The sequence below is a fragment of the Phaethon aethereus genome (assembly GCF_964289735.1).
Source record: "Phaethon aethereus genome assembly, chromosome: 4".
NCBI classification, from domain to species: domain Eukaryota; kingdom Metazoa; phylum Chordata; class Aves; order Phaethontiformes; family Phaethontidae; genus Phaethon; species Phaethon aethereus.
In genome coordinates this window covers 67,891,300-67,916,851 of record NC_138578.1, presented here as the reverse complement: position 1 = coordinate 67,916,851, position 25,552 = coordinate 67,891,300, and the positions used below count along the sequence as shown (strand labels likewise).

The 25,552-nt window shown below is 39.7% G+C and overlaps 1 protein-coding gene across 3 annotated transcripts in view; it reads right to left on the bottom strand.

Annotated features, from left to right (window-relative positions):
- LDB2 (LIM domain binding 2) overlaps window positions 1-25,277 on the bottom strand; it is a gene marked incomplete at its 5' end in the record, with an annotated part of 217,511 nt that extends 192,234 nt beyond the window's left edge. For all 3 annotated transcript variants that reach the window (XM_081999460.1, XM_081999461.1, XM_081999462.1), the window contains one exon: window positions 25,146-25,277. In XM_081999460.1, the coding sequence (XP_081855586.1) occupies window positions 25,146-25,277 (132 nt within the window). The remainder of the gene's footprint in view (window positions 1-25,145) is intronic.
- Window positions 25,278-25,552: the final 275 nt, after the last annotated feature.

The following is a 25,552-nucleotide window of genomic DNA, read 5'->3' as shown; positions in this document are numbered from 1 at the left end:
TTTGCCATCCGGCCAGGCTGTTATGGTCACGGGAGGGAGACTAGCACAGGGAGTAATGTGCAAAGAGTTGCCTCTGATATTCTGATTACACTTTATGGAAGAACAAATACATGAACCAAATTCCAAGTGAAAAGGAAAATGGAAGAATGGAGTTGAGTCTAGCTAGCAAAACTAAGACAGAAGATACCTACAGAAAAATATCTCTAACATATTCTGAGAGCTGGGCAGAGCTCTCCAGAATAGTGCAAATCTCCATTTGGCTAGAGTTGACACTGCTGCATGGGCAGCTGCAAGAAGGAAGGTTTTTCATTATCTGGCAGCTTTAGAAGCCCCGTAAGAGGTGGATACCTACATCATCTCATCTGTTTTGATATTGAACTAAACATTTTTTGCAGTCTAAATCAAAAGCTCTGAATTGCAAGATGAAGGAGATTATAGGAGATATTCTGGCTGCTGCATTCATAGTACAGGTGAACAGTTGTGCAAGTTCCCAGGACCTAACTCCCGGTCAATATGGCAAAGCTGTTACTTGTGAAAGTTGTTCTCTTTCCCATGGGAATTCAAGGAAATTCAAACTTTAGCAGAAAATAAGAGGAACATAAAAGCCCTCAACCATCCTCTTTGTCTTTCCAGAACTCCCAAAATGTGCGCATTTTAAGTATTTTTAAAGCCAAAGCAGTGCCAAAGACATCCAGTTTGGAATCACTATGTAGTCAAGGGGAAAGGGAAATGAAACACGGAAAGGGAAGGGGATGTAAAAAGACAACATGGGTTGAGTAAAGGACCTATCAATCACCAGCTAGCACTGGGGCATCCTGTGCATTGACAGCTACTAAGGACATCAGCTTTTGCAAACCAAAGGTGAGAGAAACCAAGGAAGGATTAAAAAATAAATGGAAAAACAGGAGGGAAGAAAGAGCTCTCAAAGGCCGGGCACTTTTCTTATATAAGGTAGGTCTGGAGGAATCCTTTACTGCAAAAGCTGAGAAAGCAAAGGGCTTCCATGGCCAGACATCAAGCAGCATATGCTGGTAACTTGGTTATGAATGAGGGAGTCCCTCAAAAAATAAGGCAGTTCTCTGATTTAACCCAATAGTAAATTTTGGCCCTCAGTATATTTAGCTTTCTGTTGTTTGCTGTTCTAGCAACAATATGCCTGTAATTCTGGCAGCAGTTCGTACTGTAAATACTCACTGCATTAAGAATCCTGTGGAATTACTGACCATAATGGAAGCATCATGCCTAATGCTGTGTTGTTAACGCTTAGTTGTGCCACTCGTACTGTTTGTATGGATGATCGGGGTGGACACAGTGCACGGAAATATTATCTTCTCAAAGAAGAAATGCAAAACCCCTGCACAAAATGTTTTTGAGCTAAATAAGTAAAACCTTCGGCCGCAAGCATATTCTCAGCAATGGATTTTTAAATATTTTTTTTCCCCACAAATATTTTCACAGTCACTTTCTGGCAGCATGACCTGACTACTAGAAGGACCCTGCTAAAGTCGCTGTCTTTGGGAGACGAAGTTACTAGACAGCACCCAACACTGCAGCAAAAGCTAGGGCCTGCCCCCAGCTATATGACCTCCGCCATGCTCATTTGCCCATACAGTATGGGTGTATGACTGACTCTCCACTGGTTTGTAAGAGAGAAATAACTCCTCTTCCTTGCTATTAGGCTTTTCATATAGTTCTCTGCACTATAGTCCATTCCTGTGGGGCTTCCTAAGAGAAAAATACCTGACCTCTTGGTACTGCAATAAATCCTTCCCAGCAGATCTGACTTTAGCCTTTTAAAGCTCCTCTATCTGATCATATCATCAAGCCTCTTCCTTATCAGCCTGCTTTATGCAACATCTCACCTCCTCCCAGCCTCACTTCTGCAACCATCCACTTACAGCCTTCCTTTCCTTTTCTGACTTGTGCCAATGACCAGGAAGGGAAGCTGGCAAGCGAGTGTGCAACCACCACAAAGCAGGAAGAAAGCAACAATGGGTATGAAATCCACCCATCCAGCTAAGTTACAAAACCATATTGTTAACCATCCTGGCTCTCTGACCCCATTTAAGTTCCCTTATGCGGAAAGAACAAACTAACTATTTCCATCCCCAGCGGGGAAGGAAGAGAGAGATATCATTGTTGTTCTGACACTTGGGAAGTGCTCAGATACAATGGCAATGAGTGTTAATACAAGATCCTAGGCAGGCAGATTAGGACATTCTCAAAAAAATGTTTCACTGTAAGAGAGAGATATGCCAGTCCATCAATGAGCTCTTCTCAGGAGCACCAAAATAGTTGGACAGGCTGATGGAAGAAACATGCAATTTGTATGTTAAAGATTCACTGCTAGCTTTGAGAGCTTCACTCCTTCCATTCATCCAGTCATCCAACTTAATGCTAATTTTTGCTGATCCCAGCTGAAACAATGAATTGTTGTGTGAATGTAGAGGCACAGAAAGGGGAAAGGCTTCTAAAAGCTCATGTACAATAAAAACTATAGCAAAAGTTATCTTCACTGCAGAAATCTGTGCTGAAAAATCCCATTTAGGCCCCAGATTTACAATGAAGTTGGGCACCAAAACAGACCTGTATGGGTGCAGAGCTTCTCAGTGGCAGATCACTTTATAGATGAGCGTCTATGAGAACATAACATGCAACCCAGCCCAAAGTGATTTTTGAAAAAATGTTATGCAGGAGACAATGTTGGCAGTCTAAATTTTCCATATAAATGTCACCTTCTGAATGGGAGCAAGATGGAGGATGGATGGAAGGAAAACAGCAGAATTTACCCACTTCCTTTGTACTTTCATCCAAGGAGATCAGTTTTTCTTAAATGTAGAAGGCTTGCAAGCTTGTGCTAGCTTGTGATACCCTAAGAAACAAAACTGCAAAGCCTCTTCTGACATGCCAGCCTGTGAGAGCACTGACATGTGAGAAAGTGTTCAGTCTATAGATGCTCTTTCCGAATTTCTATGCAGATCTCACTATCTTTGAGAATTTAAACAGATAATGTCTGACAGTTCAACTTGGGCATCCAGGCCTCTTTTAATTTTTTTTCTTTTTTTTGGGGGGGGGAGGGGGCAGGGGAGTGAGTGGGGAAGTGATGATGATTTTTTTAAGGCTTTCTTTAGTATCAATTAGCAAACAGACTTGGAAGCTACAGTCAGAGCTAATGAACTTCAATGGATCTCTGTCAAGGTCTCTGAGCCTACACATTAGGACACAAGTAGAGGACAATGAATCAGCTTATTTGTAATCCAGACACTGCACAATGGAGTTAAGTGTTTAAAATATGACAATGAAACCAAACAATGCACCATTTTTCATTCTTTTGATATGCAGACACCTACAAATTTTAAACATAAGGTATGCCAACTCCTGTAAGGCAAATAAAAATCCGCCAACAGCGAGTTTGCTCTTCCTAGTTACCTTTTATGAAGCCCTTAGAAGTAGTCCTGCAGGTCCCAGAAAAACCCTCCCAGAAGACCGCCACAAACAGATTAAAAGAAAACAGGAAAAAAAAGGATTAATGTATTTTAACCACCAGGTAGAAAACACTATGCGAATTCGAACACAACATAACAAACAGTGTATCAGACCTTTTTAAAAAACACACGTTTCTTCTATTTATAGCACCACTCGTGAGGAATTCTGGTTTCTTGCCTTTTTTTTTTATATGTAGCTGACAGTATTATTTTTAACTAAAATTTCAAATACAAATCTTAGACAAAATCAGATGGGGAGTGTGCATGGAAAAGTGACAACAGAATTTTCTAGGGTTTTGTGCATTTTCAAGTGCACTCTCCTAAGTGATACTGGATTCAACTATGAGAAATTCACAGGACCTAAATCCATACTTTTTATAGAATATGTATTCAGTTGTTCCTTTTGGCAATATCCTGTTGAGAACACACTGCATATTCTATTTCAGTAAGTAGAATTGCCATCACACACTAGGATGGCTGTAGACCATCCTAGGAGCTTACAATGTTGTGCTTTTTTCATACATGTATTATTTTCTTACATACTGGTGGGGCAGAGGGAGGTCCTGCAATATCGTCTCCCTTTACAGCTGTAAGATATCAAATATATTTGTAGATTCTGTCCTTCACCTTCTCCTCTCTGTATTAGAGGCGAGGGAAAATGGTCAAGTAACATATTTCAAGCCATGTATCAGTTTTGGCCTTTGTATAAACACAATGGTCACACAGGCCAATTGTGCACACTCATCGCTAAATTACGTTCCTGTAAAAACAAGAGTTACTCTATTGATCATCACTAGGTGACCCTTCTTAACCCATCTGTTCAGTCCCAAGGAAAGTTCTTCTATGAAAAAAATAAAAAAGGGCATTAGAAAGAGCGTCAAAGCTGACTAACCTAAATAGAATCAATCAGCTATCTTTACTCTTACTGCCTAACAAAAATAAAAGCCTCTGGGCTGTTATAAAACCAAAGCTGTTACTTTGCCAATATTTTCCTTATTCTGCAAGCTGGCCCACAGCATCATTGAGTTTGAATCTGTTTTTTCATGGTGTTCCCAGGAGCCGACCATGAGGGTTTATGCCAGTCTGTCCTTTCCTGATCTCTCTTACCAGGCAGGCTGGCCAAGCAATGCAGAAGAGATGGCACCGTATCTCCATGCATGTGCCCACACAGCCAGGACAATTAAAGCTAGCTTCAGGGTCTGCTTTAGTTCTCAGAGCTTTGCTGGCATTCCTGTAAGTGAAATGACTCTGGCTAGTTTATACAGCTATAATGCATGATGCCTAAAGTTTAAAAATGTGTTCATTTACTAAACCAACAGTTGTGGAAAGGATTTAAAAAAAAAAAAGAAAAAAAGAAACTGCACAGCTATGTTTCATCTTTGTTCACAAATAATTTGCAAATAAAAGTCTAGATTGGTTGCTACTATAAAAGCAAACAGACGGTTGAGTAAATGAGGTTTTTCACACTGAAATACATAACCTCCTTTTTATCAGTGCATATTATTGATTAAAAAGTAGCATCAGTTGTGTGGACACAGATATTAGCTATTGGTGAAGCATTCAGTCTTGATGGCATTATCTTTTGTTTTTCCCATTTTCCTATTTTTGTTTCTCTCTGATTAAGCAGCTTTTCTCCTCTGAAGATCACTAGATCACCAGACAGTAATCCACTCATAAGCACAGTCAAAAGATGCCCTAGATAAAAGATTAGGGTTATGATTCACAATGTGTGCAATGGATGTATTATTCAGGACATTCTTGACTGATACCACTGCACAGCATATTCATTTGCAATGTGATGATTATGATAATTTTCACAATAATACTGAAAGAAGTTTATTTTGCTATTATTTAAAAAAAAACCTACAACAAAATTAACATCAAAGTTGGAAAAAATCGGTCTTTTGGGTGCTGCTCCAGAAAGCCTAAGAAATGGTGCAGAGAAGTACAATATTAATTAATGAACTTCACTAGCAAAAACCTAGCACCATATTATTAACGATCTTTCCAGGACCAGAGGACAAGAAGAGTTAGGTCACAGGAGGTATAGGTCTGAGTCTGAAAGCAGGTTGAAAAAGAAAGGCTGCTGCTCCACAAATGAAAGACAAGCAGCATGGTTCATACTAAAAGGACAGCAACCAAGAGGGACACGGATGGCCCAGACGTATTTTTAACAGCCAAATCAGAAAACAGGTGAGATTTGAACACATGAATCTTCTGGTCATGACCAGATTGCCTCCAGTGGTCTTGTCCAATAAGCTTCAATATGATCTGTGGTAGAGTGCAGCAAGTCACAGGTACTGATTCAGTTGCCTTGGCATGGGCCAAAGGTTTTGGAATGGACTGAACCCACTGCCAGGTCTGTCCCACATACCTCCAGAAAAATCTGCACTCACAGGGAGGGCAGTAAGCAGGTAAATATTTATTATTTTATTTGCATGTTCAAATGGCTTGCCCATTCAACACAGAGGGAGAAATCCAAGGTGACATTTTAGCCAGGTAACTCTTAACTTCGCATTCAGTCACATAATTTATTAAAATACAGTACAAGATACATCATTATTAAAGTGTTCAGTGGAAAGAAGTCTTTTGATAGGCATTGTAGATCTAGCCTGTAAAGTTCCAATTAGGGAGGAGAAATATATATATATTTAAATTAAAGATTGTAACTATCATTTTGGACTTTCTTTTCCACTCCAAAAGCAAAAAACCCTCTCTGCTCTGCAAATGAATTCTAGACTCATTCCAAGTGATTCTATAAATCACCTTGGGATGACATGCTATAGCAATAACCAGAAGTCACTACAGTCTTTTCCTTAAGTCACAAGCAGAATTTTAACACAGAGATTTTACAATTCTGTAGTACCCCTTTCTAGATCACAGATAGCTGAGTCAGGTCTGTGGTACTGTTTTTCAGGGCCTTTTTTTTTTTTTTTTAAACTACATTGTCATATAAAACAATAATGCTTTGCAAATCCTAATAACAAGGACCTAAAGCATATTTTGATGAAAATGTACTAATGTGCCTTCAACATTTAATTACTGACACCTCATAAAATACTGCCAACAGTCCAAGGAGAGGTTAGTTAATGTCATAGATTGATGGCTGCAAGTACAAGCTCAAAATTAAGAATTCTTAAACTGGACTAATCACAGAAGTTAATGACTTCCCCAAATTTATTTACATCACATCTCAAGAATACAAAGCTCATTGGCCTTCTCCCTTCTAAAAGCAACTGGATAGTTAGCCGTGGCTCCTACATGTTTAAGAAGAAAAAAAAGCCTTTGAGAACAGTTTAAACAGTAAAATTGTGATGCAAGCAGAAATATGTAGGTCTTAAGTCTTAATAGAAGCTATGCTTTGTTATGCAGCATACAGTAGACTGAGGAACAGCACAGTAATTATGAAAGTATTACTTGAAATATTAATACGTGATTTTTTTTTTTAATGGTTTTAGTAGGAATCAGTAGACCATGACTGAAAAATACAGATACATTACAAATACAGATATTTAAAAGGGATCAAGTGGTGGGAATTGCATTTGAGAGAGAAGTGATGCCAAAGAAATCCTAGACAATAAAAATTCATGTATACCTAACTAAATATTACCAATTATTACACAAAAGATTATCTGTATAGTGAAGATGGTAACAGAAATACTTAAGGAGAGTGATGCTAAAACGTGAACTTACAAAGGAAATACTACAGGTACAAAAATTTACATGAAATTTGGCACATGATTTCAGAAAAAAAGCCCATCCCAACTCAGATTAACCAAGGCCAACTGAAAAAAAAGGTGAAAATATTCAGCTCTGAAAATACACAGTTGTTCAGATCTGTAACCTGTATTATTTTATGCTTTTCTATTGTATCTATTTCATTAGCTATATTGCAGTAAATTAGGTTTTGATTTTCAAAAACTTTGCAGCATTTTTTGATTTTGTGAGTTCCTTCAGACTCCCTGCAGCAGCATTAAAACTTAACCATTTCTTGTTAGCAATCTAAAGAGAAGTTGGCCTAATTAACATTGGTAATCGGTTAAAATTGGTGACTTAGTTAACATGACACTGGTGCTGATGTTGGCTCCCAAAATTTACTCCAAAACTGAACACAAAGCATGAATGATAGATAGCCTTCTCTAAGACACTTGCTCTGTTTTATTGTTTTCCTGTTGTGAACTACTCCACTTAAAATATGCAAGATGCCTACTGGAAGAACAACTTTACAGGCAAAGATATGACAGAACTGGGGAGCAAGTTGAGACAAACTCTGTAAGGATGTGGCACGTGTGCCCAGTATGAGAAACCACTTGAGGACTTAACATGGTGGAGGAGGGAAGAGGGAACCAAAGGAGAGATGAAGCAAGAGAACTCACAAAAACTGAGACACACTAACTGAAGGCATCGTTTGGAGGAACTTCAAAGCAATCTATGAGACTCTGCAGACATCACCATCTGCCACAAACTTCTAAAGATCTGCACACTCAAAGGACTACTTCCTGCAAGACATGAACATCTTCACACAAAAGATTAGAGATACATCATCAACTATCTCATCCTGACCATTTATCATGATAAACCTGCCAAGTGCATTAAATTTGCATAAAAGGATGCGGTCGCCTTTAATAAGCTACCTATTTCTCAATTTCTCAGTGGCAAAAAATGAATTGAAACACATTTACTAAGAGTGCTGCAACTAATTGTCAAGTGAACAGTCTTTTACAGAATTGCCATGCTACGATTTAGCTCCAAGATTTTGTAAATGTGCTTTTTCGTTCAAGGCATAATTTTAGGTTGTCAGCTATTACAACATTGTGCATCTCTAAATGAACAAGAAATGCCAACTTAAACTTGTAAAAAAAGACCCCTCTCTCACAATGTCACTTAAAAGGAAAAACCCACAGCATTGGTATTTTGAATGATAATCAGTGGTGGAATCATTTGTATCCTTTGCAGTTCCCTGTATCAGCAATGGAGGTTCTAGGTGAAACTTTAACTAATTTCACTTTTCTTTAAGTTTTTATGCTGACATGTCTAACATTTTCATGTGTACGTGGTGACAACACCCAAAGGGAAATCCTGAAGGATATTCAAATCTTTGTAATCTAGTGAACATTTGTTGATAAATAATATATTAGCTTTTCACTGAGTTATTCAGCATAGTTTTTTTTAGATAAAACCTAGCAAGTTTTAAATGTAGCTCATCAAAGTACTAGAAGTTAACCAAGGAAATCATCTCCGCTAGAGGAGATTATCCAGTCTTGAACTTTCACATCAGGTCACAACAAATTTCAAAATGTCCTTTTAAAGACACCGTACGCTGCATCAGTAAACCCTTCTGCTTCTACTGTTCCCTTTGGGTTAGTACCGTCTACAAAGATGGCATTTAAACATTTGTTCTGTGCATGGTCAGTCAGACTGTATATTTGCTGGCAATTTACTTATGAAAACCTTTCCCTTCCTAAATCTAACTTTCACCATTTACTGTGTTATGCTCCTTTTTCCCCGAATCCAAAAGTAAAGAACGGAAAATTCTGGTAAAACTCACAATGTGAAGCATACCTTGAATGCACCAATAATCTGCAAGTGTGCATCCTTTTTCCATCCTCATCCCCCAAAATGACATGGTTCCCAATTAATTCTTTCCAGATATTGTGTTCAGCCTCCAGTAAAATCAGCAAGCCATAGAGAAAATCCCGAATACGTATTACAAGAGGGTTTCTGTGGGACGGGGGACTCGGCCTCAGCTGAGGACTGTTACCTGGTAATGAGCTCCTCTTTCCACCAGCCACTATAAATAGGATTTACAACCTTCCTCCAAAATGCCTGTAATACTCTAGGTTAATATAGGAGATCTCACCCCCTCTAGTGACTGGTCCCAGTGAGAATACGATACAGTTACTTACTGATAGTTAACACAAGCCTTTGCTTCAGCGTTCCCCTTTGATGCCGAGGGGCCCGGGTGCTGTGCGTGCCGCCGACCCCGGTGCCGGCAGGCCGGCAGCGCTGCCATGCCGCACGCGCTCTGCTGGAGGCTCCTACAGCGGGAACCCCTCCGGGGCCTTCTCCTTCCCTAAGGGCCGCCCGTAAGTACTCGATTAACGAGACCAGCCTGCACGGTTCTTTAGTTTAGAAATGAAATGAGCTGGCTGAAAGAGGAGCAAGGCAGAGAAGCGTATTTACAAAGCGACAATAGGAGCCTGCAGACGGGAAAATTTAAGCCCCGGCACAACCGTTGCCTCGATCAGACATGGCCGTTCCCTTCTGGGTGCGGGGCTGCCTTGCAGAAAACCTAACAGCACTCCAGCTGAGACCTTTCCTTAACCAACCTCCGAAAAAGCCCGGGAGCAGCATTGCCCGTTGCCCACATGCCTGTCTGTAAGAGTATGTTTGCAGCCTGCCCGGTGCTGTGCTGACAGAACACCTCAGAGGCTTAATCGCGCTCTCCACGGGCTCGAGCGCGGGGGAGCCGCAGAGAATTAGCAGAGTTTGTGGAAACTCAGATGACTTCTGATGAGGCCTGGGCTACCGGCCTAACAGCCTCCTTCCCCCTCCAAAAATATCACATGATTACAAAAGCAAACTAATAATAATTTTTAAAAATGTTCTCTGATGAGGGTGCAAGCAGGGGATTATTTGAAAGCATGGTAGTGAGAAAATTTCAGGCCATCACACTTTCACTGAAGACTCCAACAAGGTTGCACCTCAAAGGCAAAGGTGTATGGAAAGCAGATAAATGTAATGGTGAAGCATTTTCTGCAAGAAGCCACAGAAGAATTCAAGAGTCTGTTATCCTTGTGAAGAACCTGGTAAAGTATTTCTATCATCACAATAAATAAATAAACTTACATTCACCACAGTCACCCTCCTCGTGATTCCTCTACAACTACATTGTGGGGTCCCAGCTTTCTAGCCCAAAACACTTTACCATGCAACTGTTTCTGTTGTGAGAGCTTTCTTTAATGGATTCATGTTCAAAGCGTAAAAGGCAAGCAGCGATACACATTTCAATATTTCAAAGCATAAATAAAAATCATAATAGATCCCAGATGTTTCATTTCCTCCAGCCCTTGTCAATGATTGAGCTGGTGCTGATGTAGATGATTTTTTAAGATCAGTGGTCAGTCTCATACTGAAAAAGGTTTAGAAGTCTGGGAATTTCAAATGCAATTCCTAGAAATAAATAAATTGTTGAGTAGATGCAAGGGAGACAACTATGAATGCAAGTGTCCGTTATTTTGTAAACTTATTTTATGGCCTGAAATGCACCCACCGGTTTTAAAAACAACTAAGTGTGAAACAGAGAGTAACATTCTGCCAACTTATATAAAACCTTGTAGAGATGATTATTTCAATCTCATTTTCTTAGCAAAAGAACTCCAAAGGTTCATACAAATAACAAACTGAAGGAATCCTTAATTTAAGGTAGATACATGTGCTGTTGAAGCTAATGGAGAATTTGCTGTTTATTTCAGTAGAACGCAGCTTTGCTAGCTGCATCCATTTTTCTCTTATTAAAGCAGCAAGTTATCATTTACTACACTGAACAAATAAAGCACTATTGAAGAAAGAGCATCTACAGAAAAAAGCTGCTGGGCCCAGTAACTGAGGCCACGCTGCCAAGCACACAAGTTTGCAACTCTAGTGAGCAGCTCCATTCTTTTGCTCTGATTTTTACTGGGAGAAGTCCTCAGTCTCCTAAATGAAAGCAACCAGAGAGGGGGGGTTTGAAGCCCATATTTAGCTTGCACAGACCCATGATGTGTGCACTTGACGTCATAAAAAAGCTGTAAGTCTGCCAGGTCAGCAGCCACAAACCCCACATGCTGCCAGGCGCAGGCTGAGCAGACACTAAAAGGCTATGAATTTCATTTAATCGTCTCCTTTCCCCTTCCCGGTAAAGCAGTAGAAGCTAGCAGCTGCTGGAGAAAAAAACGTTGAAAAACATTAACTATGACTTTCCAGGATTTGGTTTTGATTTGTATCAAAAAAACCCAAACAAACAAACAAAAAGCCCCAAAAACCTAATAGCAAATCTTGCAAAATTCGTTATTTATTAATAGAGCTAACAATGTAGTCTTTGGGATCCACTTTCAAGGAGTGCGTGGATAAGCTCAGCTAAACAATATACTTCATACAGCCTGCCAGGTCTACCCACTTTTCTGCTAATTTATGTGCCATACATTCCTCTCCAGCTAAATTTCTGACTGAGGAAAACTTCACCCCTTTTCTTGTTATTTGTTTTGCTACACAATATTCCTTAACAGCGAGTACTGCTTGTTCTTAACCATGCTTTCTATTATGCCTTTGGCATTTGTGAAATGGTAAGTGCAAACATAATCTAAGCCCCTGAACATGCAGTTTTATCACATAGCCAACTATGGACAACACTTAAAAGCTGAATATGCCCTTCTAGTCCTTTTAAGGTGCATCAAATTAATCTCTAAGAACTAAGTCACCTAAAATTGCTAAACCCATCAGAATAGGTAGGTTCCACAAAACAAATTTTTGCCAAACCAGCTTCTGCACCTTCTTCTAGCACTGTCACATACAGGGCCAAATGCTCATTTCATTGACGTAAACAGGAAAGCTTTGCATGAGATGAGGAGCTGCAGTTACAATATCAGGCTGAAACAAACCTAGGAAGCTTGTGGTACAGAAAAAGATCTTTTTTTCTTTTTTTCTTTTTTTTTTTAAATCACAACAGCACCATTGGCCCACATACTATGTTATTTGCAATCATGCATCTGTGTGCCATCAATCTCTAAGGAAGGGAAAGACTGCTGGGCTGAGCTCTCAATTTATGTTTCTCAGTTGACTCGTATAATCACACTCAGTGTTCTCAAGCTTAGTGCAGCTATTCTGGTAGCAAAATTTGCACACCAGGTGGGTTTATCCAAGTTCCCATGGTCCTAATAGTTTCATATACTTCCTAATAATAATCTTGAAAATTATATAGGTAATTGTGTTTCTAAAAAGCCACTTTCAGCAAAATTAGGAGAGTTCTTTCCTCTCAACAGGAAAAATATCTTAATAAAGTAGCTAGTATACACCTATAAAAAGTGGTGAGAAAAAAATATTTTAAAAATCTACCCTTTTCTGATGCTGTCTTTAGATGCAGCATTAAACAAAGCTAAGGGAATTCTGGGGTCCACAGATGATGAAAGGTCTCAAAATAGGATGGGCACTGAGCAGGACAAGGATCCCTTGGCCCTGCAATACTGTGAACTGGATGAGGCATTAATATTCATATTCTAGACTGTGATGAGAAAGAAGGCTCTAGCCCCTGTGCAAGGGTGGGCCTAACCCAGCAGTGGTGCAGCGAACTGCTTCGCTTCCTTATTGAAATTCAGTCCATCTAATTGATACTGCAGAAGGCAGTAGCGTAATGAAATGGAGCAGAGATCATTTCAGTAGTTTTCCCCCCATCTACGCTCTCCTGCTCCTGACCAATGTATAACCCTGCACAGGACTCCACTCTTTCCAACTTTAAGCAGTCTCAGGAACGGTTTAAGTTCCTATAATATGGTAATCATTAAAATACTGCTATCAGATCACCGTTCAGAAACGTATCAAGACTGTGACTACCTTCATTTGTGTAACACCAAAAATGTTTTAGTTTTGCTTAAGGTAGCCCAGTTTCTTTCAAAATGACAATATAAACAGTGTCTTCCCCTCAGAACTAGAATAAAATAGTTGTAACTACCTTACATATTTGCAAGCAAACACAGGTAATGTCTGTTAAAAAGCAAAATCCATTAGACTTTGGAACTGTAAGTAGTCTCCAAAAGGCAACAGATGTGGGGACGGGGGAGGGGGGGAGTTGGTTTTGTCTTTTTAATATTCAAAGTGGGTCTGTTCTCACTGGCTAATTAAATCAGTAGAGTGCAAACAATAAAAGAAAAAATAAGTGTTGCCTTTCTTCCCTAGAACAACCTCCCTGGCTCATCTCTACTTATATATTACAAGAATTTATTTATTAGGAGACTTTACAATATTCCCTCCCCAAATCCTCATGAAATAAGATACATATTCCACAGTGCCCTCGAGAAGAATATACGTTTCCTGCAGAATTTAAGATAAGATAGTCCTTCCACTGTTAAGAGAAAATGGACTTGGAACAAGTTTCTCTGATTGATGTGAAACTACAGAAGAATCACACTAAAAAAGTAATGGATTTAATAACAGTATCAGATGTACAAATCAACTGCCAGAATGCTGCCCCAAAATATATTTGTACTTTCTTGGCAAAGCCAGTGAGTTTGCACGGGTGCACTGAATTATTTGAGAAGTAATGAAATGTGTTAATAACAGTCATCTTCCAAGAACCTACTGTCTTGTGGTATTTTCTAGTCAGATAATTCTTCGTAGTGCATAAATACAGGTAATAGCAATTAAAACATTTTGACTTGTAAAATCAAAATTAATGTGGTATATTTAGATTTGGTTTTGGAAGTTATTTTAAATACTACTAGCTACTTTTAGCCTTTAGTTAGTTACAATACATAGCACAGTATTAAAAATGGGCTGCATATAGAGACCAGAACTCCACTGTGCCAGTGCTGTACAAGAACAGAGAAGGTGGTCACAGCCCTAAGAATCTTATAATAAATACAGTGGTACACATCATAAAGACAGGGTTTTGTATGAGCATCAGTAGCCACCTAATTTTAAGAGCATAAAGCTTAGCAAAGGATCAAAATACCTATGCATGAAATTAAGTAGATTGCGTGCCCCGAACCCTGTGCTGCTACTGCTTCCTACACCAGCAAGTTAATGCAAGTTTGGGCATGTACATCTACATGCTATGTCTAAGTGAAAGTGCCGTGGACGTACCTGAAGATAAGGGACAACAGAGGGATGCAGACCCCTTGCATTGTAAAGGAGTGTATCCAGCAGTAAGTCTGGCCATGAAGGGCAACCATTTCAGCTCAGTTGTTGCCAAGTTTTTGAAAGCATCAGAGCCAAGGAAAGTGTTACAGGACATAATGCATGAGTTTATGGGAAACTCCTCTCAAATGCCCAGGATCACCATGGAAGAAAACATGGGCGTGCCTGTTTGAAGATGTAACAAGTGACAACCAAGAGACTAAAGTCAGGTACCATGAGGTCCTGAGCCTTTACAAATGCAGAGTTTCTTCTCAGCTCCATGCATTATTGGCCCAATTTTAAGTTTATTGAGACTTTCTCAGCAAAATACAGCTTCGCTGTAGTTAATGAATTATCCACAGCTGAAACACTGATCTGTTTAGCCCCAAATTCAGGGTTTTACAGAGTTGCATGCCCACTGCCAGATGCTTACTATACCTTGGTTACTTTTAACTCTGCTACTGTTTGAACGTACGCAGCACCAAAAAGTACTTTACTCCCTTCAAGCATTCTTTTGGTTAACCAAATTAATGGTTGCAAACAAATAAAATATTTACTCTGTACTGCAGCCAGAAACAGTGTTTCTTTATGTAATCTGAATGATGAGCTAACACCAGAGCACTGGAGATAATAGCAGCAGGTCAGACCGCACAATGATGCCCTGTCTCATGACACTGCACAGTAAAATACATCATACAAGGAGGCCGAACAGAAATGAGCGCACTACCGCTTAACTTAACAGTATCTCGAAAACATAGTAAAGTAACCCAGCAAAGAGATTTGTGTTGATAGTCATATGAGAAGGTACTTATCAATACCCATTAACCTCTGGATTTTACGTGTTAGTTTTCTAAAAGATGCTTGTGTTGCTTCATAAGCCACAAGGTGTCACAGTGGCTCAACGGGTAGGATTCTTGTCAGTCTAGACATGCAGGTTGTGGCTTCAGGTATCAGTGCTAACACCACTCTGTACGAGGAAGTCTGTGCTATGCTGTGTATTTAGAAGCACAACCCTTTGGATGAAACAATCAGTCAAGGTGTAACTCGGTTGCTTCAGGATGCTCTTGATGTGGGTGTTAAATAACCTTACAGCACCGTCAGAGAAGAGATGTACTTGGTGCGCTGGCATCTTGACCGATCTTTTTACTTTGCATTATTAACCCTGACAGAGTGTTAAGAGGTACTGAAAAGAGCTGAGCTAATCATTCACATCAAATAATTTATTTTATGAATTCCACTTCATTTTACTCAGAGTTGCTAGGAATTAATAACAATTTCTTTGAATACATTAATTATTGAAATTTAAGACATATTTTTGCACATCTTTTAAAACAAGCAGTGTGCTGTAAGCATTTAATATTCTGCTAAGACTATATGCTGTGATTGGTCATATATTGTGTGTTACTGTTTCACATCCTTGACTCGTGAGCACAAATGGAGCTAGAGCTTAAAATACCAGGAAGCTCTGAATTTTTTCACCAATTCTTTCTTATTACATTTTTCTGAAGTAACTGCATGGTAAGCAGTGCCCTGTCCCACAGAAAAAAAATGCACGTACATCATATTTACTAACCTGTGTTTTTCCCATTGCCACCAGTCATTGCCATTACTTTGCCTCACATTCATATACCAGTTCATCCCCACTGCAAAGCAATCAGAGATTCTTCTCTGCTGTATTTATTTTTTAAGTATCAGGGTTCTATCTAGAAGGTTCTGGAAACTCCAGAACAGGAAACACTACCTCTCAGCTTAGCCGATATAAAATAAGCAACTTCTTTTCAGAATGCTTAACAAATTGAAATTTGCATTCTGCAATTATTTGTAAGAATAAAACTCCATTGATCAAACATTCAGAGAAACGCATAGAGAGCACGAGCATAGCCAAAGCAAATTCACTGTTAAACTCAAGTGAATATGCTTGTAGCATTTGTTGCACTCAGGTAGCGAACCTTTACCCACTGTGTTGGCTTTTCATGTCCCATTATTCATGCCAACACATTCATTAAAATGGGCCTATGCTTTTTAACATAATCAGCAGTGTGCATAGGTGTGGCCTTCAAAGAGTTATTACCACAGTTTACTGGCATGCTGTTCGTAAATACAAGCAGAACTCCAGTCAGTGCAAAATGCCAAGCTTCCCACAAAACATATGGTAATTTTTGCTCTGTAAAATGGCTAGATGCGCTATATAATGCGTAATTGCAGCACGTTATATCTGAACTTCTAATTGCTTAAAATGATACTTCAAATCACATCAACATTATTATTACCTAATTACCCTAAGGGTTAACTGATACTCCAGTGATTAAGTCTATGTAGAAGTGATGGAGCTATTGTATTGCCTTCATCCACTACAGCAAGTGGTACGGTTGCAAACGCACATACAGAATCTATATCCTTTCAATTTTTAACGTACTGGTGTGGCAAAGAAGAAAGGTGGAGAAATGCTGGCTGAGCACCAAAGGAAGAAGGATCCCTCCTGCAAGATGCTGAACAACTTCAACAAGAAGAATTTTCATTTGCTCTGAACTAATTATTTTATAGCAGTTCTCTTCCTTTCTAGTCACAGTAACATTATCGTGATGCAAAATGGAGTAACATGGAAACATTTTTGGTACTTAGAGAGGATACAAGAATTATGGAGGATGGTGACACTGATCTGAAAAGGCAAGCTACTATCAGAATATGCGGGATGGAGCAAAACAGGCAGTTGTAGGCCTTCTTCCACTACTGTATAGCCCACGCGTAAGACTTCTGTAAACTGCATTAAAAAAACATAGGATTCTAGATGCGAGGCATTTCATATTCCCTTTTTCCAACTGTAACATACTATCCTGGTTGCAGACCTCATGGCAAAGCAGATTTCATGTCTGCCTTGCCAATCAAACCCTGGAGGATCTCTGGTCTGTAGAAGAGGAGATGGTCAGGAATGCTGGTGCTGCTGACTACCTTCCTGAGGGGTGAAGTGTGCTGAGAGTGCTTCATCTTAAACGGTAATAAACCTAAAAACTTTCATTCTATTTACTTTCTTGTTTTCCGAGCATTTTTCTCTCTCCGTGTGACTACTGCATTTAAAGATTTAGAATATTTCTTTTTGTTTAATGTGGTCATTAATATTTCAGAAATCTCTTTGTAACCTGCTCTAGGACAGATGGCAGCTCTTTCTCCGATTCAATCTTCTGCTAATGGCTGAGGCAAAACTACACAACCAGAACAAGAATCACAATAAGGTACATGAAATATTTTAAATGAGCAATGTACTGGAAGTCATAATTTTCTCAATTCACTACTTGAGAAAATAACCTAATAAAAAATGCAGTTAGAAAAAAAATGTTTTAAAGTCCAAAAGAAAAGTAAAAATAATCCGCTGCACAGCTGATGTAAGACTGCACAGAATAACACTCCAACAGGGACAGTTGTTTTTTCCAGGTATTTTGTTTTTGAAGAATAAGCACAGTGGCTCTATAATTAGGTCTATCCTTGGGTCTGCCTTAATCATGGATTTCCAGATATGATCACTTTTAGACATAATGTTTCATTTGTCCTCTGAATGCAACAGATAAGGTCATCCAACTAGCCTGTGCAATTCTTCTGGATCGTGAAGGATGCTCTTGTCTGCAGCTAGCAGTTGTGTAAAATGGACAGGATCTGGACAGATACTGAATCTGCTGTACATAAGTACATGATGATGGCAAAACTATACCCAGAGATTAGATTTCCCCCTTCCCTTTTTTTAAACACACACACAAATGGTACGGACATACTTGAATGTTTTTGCTCAGCTAGCTAGGCTTGGCAAGCTGACTCTGGCTTAGAATCAGGAAAGAGGGGTATCAGCAGGTATTGCAGATCACGTGTAACAGATATTACAGCAATGTTCTAATTTATTAGTTGCTTGGAAGGATGCAATGACCTAGCTATTTAGTTTGCAGGTATTCAGGCAGTAGAGTTTAAGTACGTTTAGAAACCTACATGAAGTTATGGCTTTGCTGTGTCAGCGTGAGTTTGTGAGACTGCCCTGGCCGAGTACCTGGATGTGAATATTGACAACAGAAAGACTTTAGGGAGAAGTTCTAGCTTAATACTTATATTTTGGCTGTAGTTATCAGAGTTATTCATAAAGAAGAAGGCTGCTGAGCTCAAGCCTCACGCTTCAAGTTTGTACGTTGCAGACAGGATCACCACCCTGGCCAGGAGCTTCATCATAATTATGTCTCCTTGACAATGGCGTAATAAACAGCAAGGTAGTGCCAAGACAACCTAAGTCTCATGGAGAGGACAGCCTGCTCCTGTAAAATTTATGGCCTTCGCAAAGACTCTACACTACCAACACTCTTGAGTCCTGAAGAGATTATAGGCTTAGAATGCCACCAAGTCCTAGTTCATGTTTAGTTTTGCAAAGGTCTCATTCTTTCAAGTCAGTGGTTTTTCAAGAGCCCCATAAGGTACAAAAGTACCAGAGTTCTCTCCAGAAGCATCAACTGTTCCCATACTGAGGTTTAGGGTCCGCAGGTGGTTCTAGTTGATCTCCATTACCTCAGGAGTACCAAGTGTACTCTTCAGCTTAGATCAGCAATTTACAGACTTTAGGTTAGCAAGGCATGGCTGTCCACCACAACGTGACAGTGATGGAAACAGTTTTCTGACCATAAGCAGCTTTCTCTCTGAAATTCTAACAGTAACCAAACACAAAAAGAATGTACTGGGGCAAAGAAAGACACAACCCTAAGGGGAAGATTCAGCCAGGGCTTGGGGAAGGTTTCTTTTGCTACTATTTTTGCCTCATAAGTAAGACCACTGAGACTTGGCCAACAGGCCCTGCCCTACCACAGTCTTTTTTGGAGACTAATAATCAGCCACTTTGGGGCAAACTTGTCCCTGCCAGGATCAGCCCTCTGAGGCTTCAAGTAGCCCAGAAACAACTTTTGGAGAAGAGCACCCAGCAAAACTGAGGATATACGCCAGCCTGTTTACACAGTACAGTGCAGGAAAGCAAGCTATTCTTGGGGAGGAAGCAACCGAACAAAGTATCAGCACGGTTGGAATGCCTGTTTACAGCAGATATGCAACTTTTGGCAAAAAGATACAAAAAAATACCATTTGAAGTGAGGAGTCCAGCTAAAAATACAGCAATGAGTTTAGCAATCTATCCGTACCCTTTTTCTGTAAACAAAGTGTATATACTAAAAACAATTTATTTTTTTAATCTGATCTTCCAATCCTACTGCAGGCAAAACTCCAGCTTAAATAAGACCACAGGACTGGGACCTTGTTATGATCTCTATTTTGTTCCTTCTCACCATCCAGAGGCTTCTATTTTTGAGACTGGATCTGCATAGTAAATCTTGTTTACATCAGGGAAAGACTGAGTTAAGTGGTTTGTTTTTTTTTTGAAACGGCTTAAAGAGAAAAGAATGAAAAAGAGAAAAGGAAGGTTTGAAAAGGTTTCTGGAAAATGGTCTAGTAAGCATCAGAGTGATCTGCAGAGGAGATCCATTTTTACACTTTCACACTGACACTCTCCCTCCGCCCTCACCAGCCCCTGCCCCCAAAAGCTCCCCCTTCCTTACGTGCGCAGTTTACGTTCCATATTATAACTTACGGGGAAAAAAAGCAGCAAGACATCCCTGATTGTAAACTAAGGGTCAGCATGGAAAGGAAGTAGAGTCTTTTTTTTTTCTCCCCCAACCTCCTAAGAATTGTTAGTTTGTAACAATTTTAATTGAAAACAGCTGCAACTGAAATTTTTAAAACAGATAAAAAAACCTATATGAAATAAAAGATAATCAGTTAAAAAAGAGCCTTGAATCCATTCTGAAGTCAGTGTCTGCCTAAAGGAGCTCAAGGGTTTTCTTTTAAAATTGACCTTTTAGTTTCAGCAAAGCATGGTTTATAAATACTCTTTTAAAATACTTTATTCATGTTCCTAGAATTGCTAAGCATTAGTATATTTGCGGGTGAAAGAAAATTTCCTCAAAAATACTTTGAGGCAGAAGTTTATGTGTTTTCCGCTCAACAAAACAAACTTATTGGGCAAACTCAGACTTATGTACACAACACGAGAGATCTGTTTGCGATACTAAGTTGCTATGTGAACAAATGTGATGTCACAACATAGATTTTTATGACTAATCTATTAAATATGCATCAGCAAGAAGAAGAAAAGATTATTTCATTAGATAGCTACGTAAGGAAGTAAAATAGAGACTTCCATTAAACAGCAGAAATTTTGTTTTCCTTTGATTTACTTTAAATATTGGGTTGAGTATGAATGTCTGTCTAAGCTTCCAGTTCATTTAATGGCTTTTAAATAATCATAACATCCTCCTTTATTAATTTTCTTTACGTTTTCTTCCATCATAAAATCTCTACTTTTGTTAAATTCACTGTACAGCTTAATAGGAATTTAATATGATTTGATTAACCTGATTGTCTTTAAAACAAATATGCTACTAATCAAGTTCTCTAGTCACCCTTAAAACACTGCTCTCAGCCAGAGGGAAAGCGACGATTTGCATAGGATGGTGATGTAAAGCACAACCTCTTGTAGTGACAGAGAGTTACAGGTGAATTTTATATATCATGATACGCAAAAGTTCTAACAATATAGGGGACTAAATGAACAAGTGAAAGGCTTAATACATTTCTTTGATTATTGGCAATAAAGCAACACCTCAAACTTTAAACTGTCAGCAACTTTAAGTGATCTATCCACAGCGCACTGTAATGTTAAGGAAAAATAATTATATACAAGATATAATCACCTTTTGTTTTAAGTGGGAGCAATTTCAAATTATTAAAATTTAGAACAGAAAAGGATTTACAACATCAAAGGGGAAAAGAGGCTTTTCTTTAAACATCAAGTTTTATGAAAAACAGAGAAAATATGTAAGCTAATTTACCTATGTTGTGTATTGCTGCCTAGAACTTTAGAAACTGCTGATTATGCCACAACAGGATTGCTTTCTTGAAATGTTAAACTAGCACAGATATAAAAATATTAAGATAAACTGAGTTTGAGTGAATGGTAATGAAATCCTTAAAACCACACACAGAGCAAGGAAACAGCTGCATTTTGGTTAACCAGAAAGTTAATCAACTATGATAGAAGTAAATAAGTTTTATCTTTATATCTGCCAGAGATTACTAAACATTTAAATATTCATTTTACTTCTTTAAATCAGGATTGTTCATGCATTACAAAATGGCACTAGATGCCCCCAAAGCATTATTAAGAAAGCACATATTAATTTCCATTTAGAAAAAAGTATTACTAGGTTAGATTTCTTTGAACAACTTTTAAGGAAGGTAAGGTGTTCCTGTGCACTAGTTAGTAACTCAGGCTCCCTAATTTACTTTAGATCACATTAGAATTAGCTAGGTGGTGGACTTTTGCCAGTACTTACATCATAAAACCACCCCCTGCCTGGGTGTGATTGGAATTCTTCGCCTAAGACTGACCCTGAATTTAAAAAGGCAGTTGTAGGTTCTGCCTGAGGAGCCCATAAAGTTGCAAGAAGTTTGGAGAGCAAAACTTTGCACATCTAGCACAGGCTAGAGTTGCTAATTCTTTACTTTCATGACTACCATTTCTTCCTGAAGAAAACAAGAACAACAGATAGCCATGCTGTGTCTAAATGACCTTTATTTATCACTCTGTACTTTGTCCACTTAACACACTGAGCACATCCTTCACACTGTTATTCCCTTCCACCCGATGCTGACACAAACCAGGGCGGAAGCAGTGGATTTCTCAGGGAGTGTCCCCAGGCGCAGAGCCACTTTGAGGACACTTCTACCTTCCCCACCACACCGTAGACCCTGCTGCTGGGCAAGCGGGAGCAGGAATGGCATTTACCGGTGGATTCCCTAGCGGTGTCTCTACCGGCCCATTGCTTTTTTTTTGAATCATTCTCACCTACCTGCAAGCTCCATAGACCAGCTACAGGAATTCACTACAAAGGTGAGTTCTACAGATTGAGGGGAGAAAACAGGCAGACATGACATACGGATACTCCTTTCATAGGCTCTCCGTCCATCCTCTGTACAACTCACTTGAATTACACACATTTTGCTCTGCGTTGTAACTTCCACCACAGCAAGGGACAGCAGAGAATCTGACTCAAAAAAATTATTAAGAACATTTTTATTTTGTAGGAAAACAGGAAAACCCCAAAGGCTTTCCAAGGATATATTCGGGATAGGAGATGTGGGTTCCCATTTTTTAACACATCCTCACTTGCTACTGGCTCTCTCCAGAAGTTGGGTCCAACTGGAATCTGCCAGCTTGCTACCCCCAGTCTTTTGGAGAGTTTCTTTGTAATTCCTTTCCCCTTAAGCTGCTTTACTTGTGTTCACCTACCCCCTGGGGCTCACAGAGCACAAGCAGCCTCCTCGGAGACCAGTGCCTACATTATTCCAAAGACTGCCTGAAGAGAAATGTTCATGCAGTAAGCCTGCATCACCCGCAGCACAAACACATTCCTTCCATGACATACAAGGGCTCCATTGGTCTGGATTCAAAAAAATTCAGAGCTAGTTACACATGCTCCAGAAGCCTTCAGCTACCAATCCCAAACATGCTTGGAAGTGCATAAAATTGATGTCAAACTTCCACTCCCAACCTGCCCCAGAAGCCAGTGTGATTCTTTACAGGCTGTCCACACCTAGTCACTGTAAGTGCCCCAGGAAACTAATTTTTTTTTTTTTATTTTATGAAGGAAGGTGTTTTAATTGGATGATGAATGAGATCAGCTGAAGGTAGCTAGAAAATACATTTCACCAAACAACAATGCTTACAGCACAGAGCTCAGAAACTAAAGCACAGAGAACCAGAATGTAGAGACTGAACAATCGCAAGGCAAAAGTGTTTCTACGCTGAGCAAATAAAAGAAATACTGGAGCATAAGGCCTTCATTAACTAAGCACTGTCTGTCAAAGTAAAATGCTGCTGCAACCGACGCCAGTACTAGCAAGGAAGAGTAGGTTATCGCTTTTTGCCCACAACAATCCATGTGAATGTGCATAGCAAAAACCGCGATTAAACGTGCTGAAGTCTAACTCAGCACACCTCAGCAACGCAGGAGGGGGAAGTTGTTTCACAAGTCCCTCAAAAACTTTTCCAGCGTAGCATTTGCAAAGGAGCTGCAATCAGAAACTGGCCAGTTCTTAAAAGTACCACTAAAACAATATGCAAAAAGGCTAAATTAGCACTGGCAGCCTTTCAGAACTGCTTGTCTATAAAACCCTGAAGGAATCATTTAATGATGCATACTTTCTCTTTTCACTTGAGAAAGTCTAGAAATTATTACATTTATATGTAATAATATACATTTATTACATTTATATGTAACGAACAGAGTTGCAAGACACTGACAAGTAAACAGTAGCAAATAAGCCCCCCAGCCCCCCTCATTCTATCTCAACGGCAGTGACCCTCAGCAGCCAGCAACGTGGGGCCAAACTGCCAAACAGTTGCCATGATTTTGGGAGCAATGAGCTGCTTGGAGTTCTTAGCCAGCACGAAGTGCATTTACCAGTTACTCCACAGCAATGTTTTAAGACTAGCAGTGATAACAGTGTTAGAAAAGCAGTTACCCCGTAGCGGTTACCCAATCAGAAAGCAGGTCACATCTCGTTAGCTGTATCATATACATTAAACGTCACAGATTCTCCATGGCTTAGCTGACAATTCAGGCATGTGTGTTTTATTTTATCATAACCTCATGTTCTCTTAAAGAATTACAATACAACAAACAGCTCAATCTGAGATCTTTTACCATGCTTCAAGGCATGAATTTGGCAGATATTTGCCTCTATATAAAGCCATTCACTGTAAAAGATTAATACTTTTTAAAAGAGTTTTCAGGGCACCACTAGTAAACTACTACAAAAAATTGCAGCACCAAGAACGTTTGCTGCACAAACACAGACACATGGGCAGGAATGCAGCCTGCTTCAGTCCACACAGTTTTCACTTCAACAGAATAAAAAGTGTGCTTTCTTTAACCATGTAAATAACAAGATGCAGCCTCCACTATTTTTTGTCTTTAAGTGACAAAAGTATTTCCCCTTCCCATTCAGCATATTCTTCGTGGTGGCTGATCTGGGTGTAGAAGCCAGGGTGTATAAACCACTAACAGATTATACAAAGCAGAACCAAGAGTGAATGCAGTTTACATTAATTGGGTACTTTTGACAGCTATATGATAAAGTCGTGAACCGATCATCTCCCTCGCTAAAAGCAACTGCATTCTAAATTGTAAACATTCATTTCTCTTGTCGGTCGTCCTGACCATGTGTTCTTTAAGTGCAGCCTAGGAATAAGTTCTTAAAACTCTGCTCCCGCCTTCTGTTATCATTCTTTTTTTTTAATTTTAACGAGTTTACAGAACAAAACGAGAGAAAGGCTCGTCTCGCCCCCTTAACCTGCAACATTTCTGAATTAGTTTTGTGCAAAAGCTCAAGCGATACCTTGCAATACTATAGCCGCAAATGCCAGCAGGACAGACCCTGAGCAAACAACACATGAAGGCAAAGAAATTTCCTGAGACCAGCCTTATAATGAATCCTGAAGTGCTGTACTGTAATTTCAAGATTTCAGCCTAAGCTGGTATCTCCTCAAAGAGTTGCTCTGCGTGGAAACATAATGAGGGATTACCCAATTAAACTACTAAATTAATTAGGGTTCGTGCCTGCATATACTCTGCTGTCTGGTGGGACGCTTCAGCTGGAATTCGGGCTGAAACCTACCACGGTCCATGCACAGGAAAACAAGGCTGAGGGACTTACCTCCGTCCGCGACTGCAGCCTCTTGTTCATTTCATATATTCGGTACTCTGGTTGCACCATGTACGGTGTGTGTCTCCTATAAAACGGGCCAAAAGGAGAAGAATAGAAAGGGTCATGTGGTGTGCTGGACATCTTGCCTGCTTGCAGAGATTCAAGCTACACAGAGTATCATCAACATCCATACAGAGCACATGGGCTGTGTGTTCTTCACAGTACAAAGTAGCAGCGCGCACACACACACGCATCCAGGCTGCCCGCGCTGGCTGGGAACTGCTGCGGGAGCCCGCGGGAGCGGGCGGGGGAGCGGGCGCCCACAGGCTGGGGGGAGAGGCGGGGGGAGGCTGGGGAGCTTCAGGCACCGCCGCTCGCTTTTAAAGCAGCGGTTTCTGGAGGGGTCACTTCCTGTC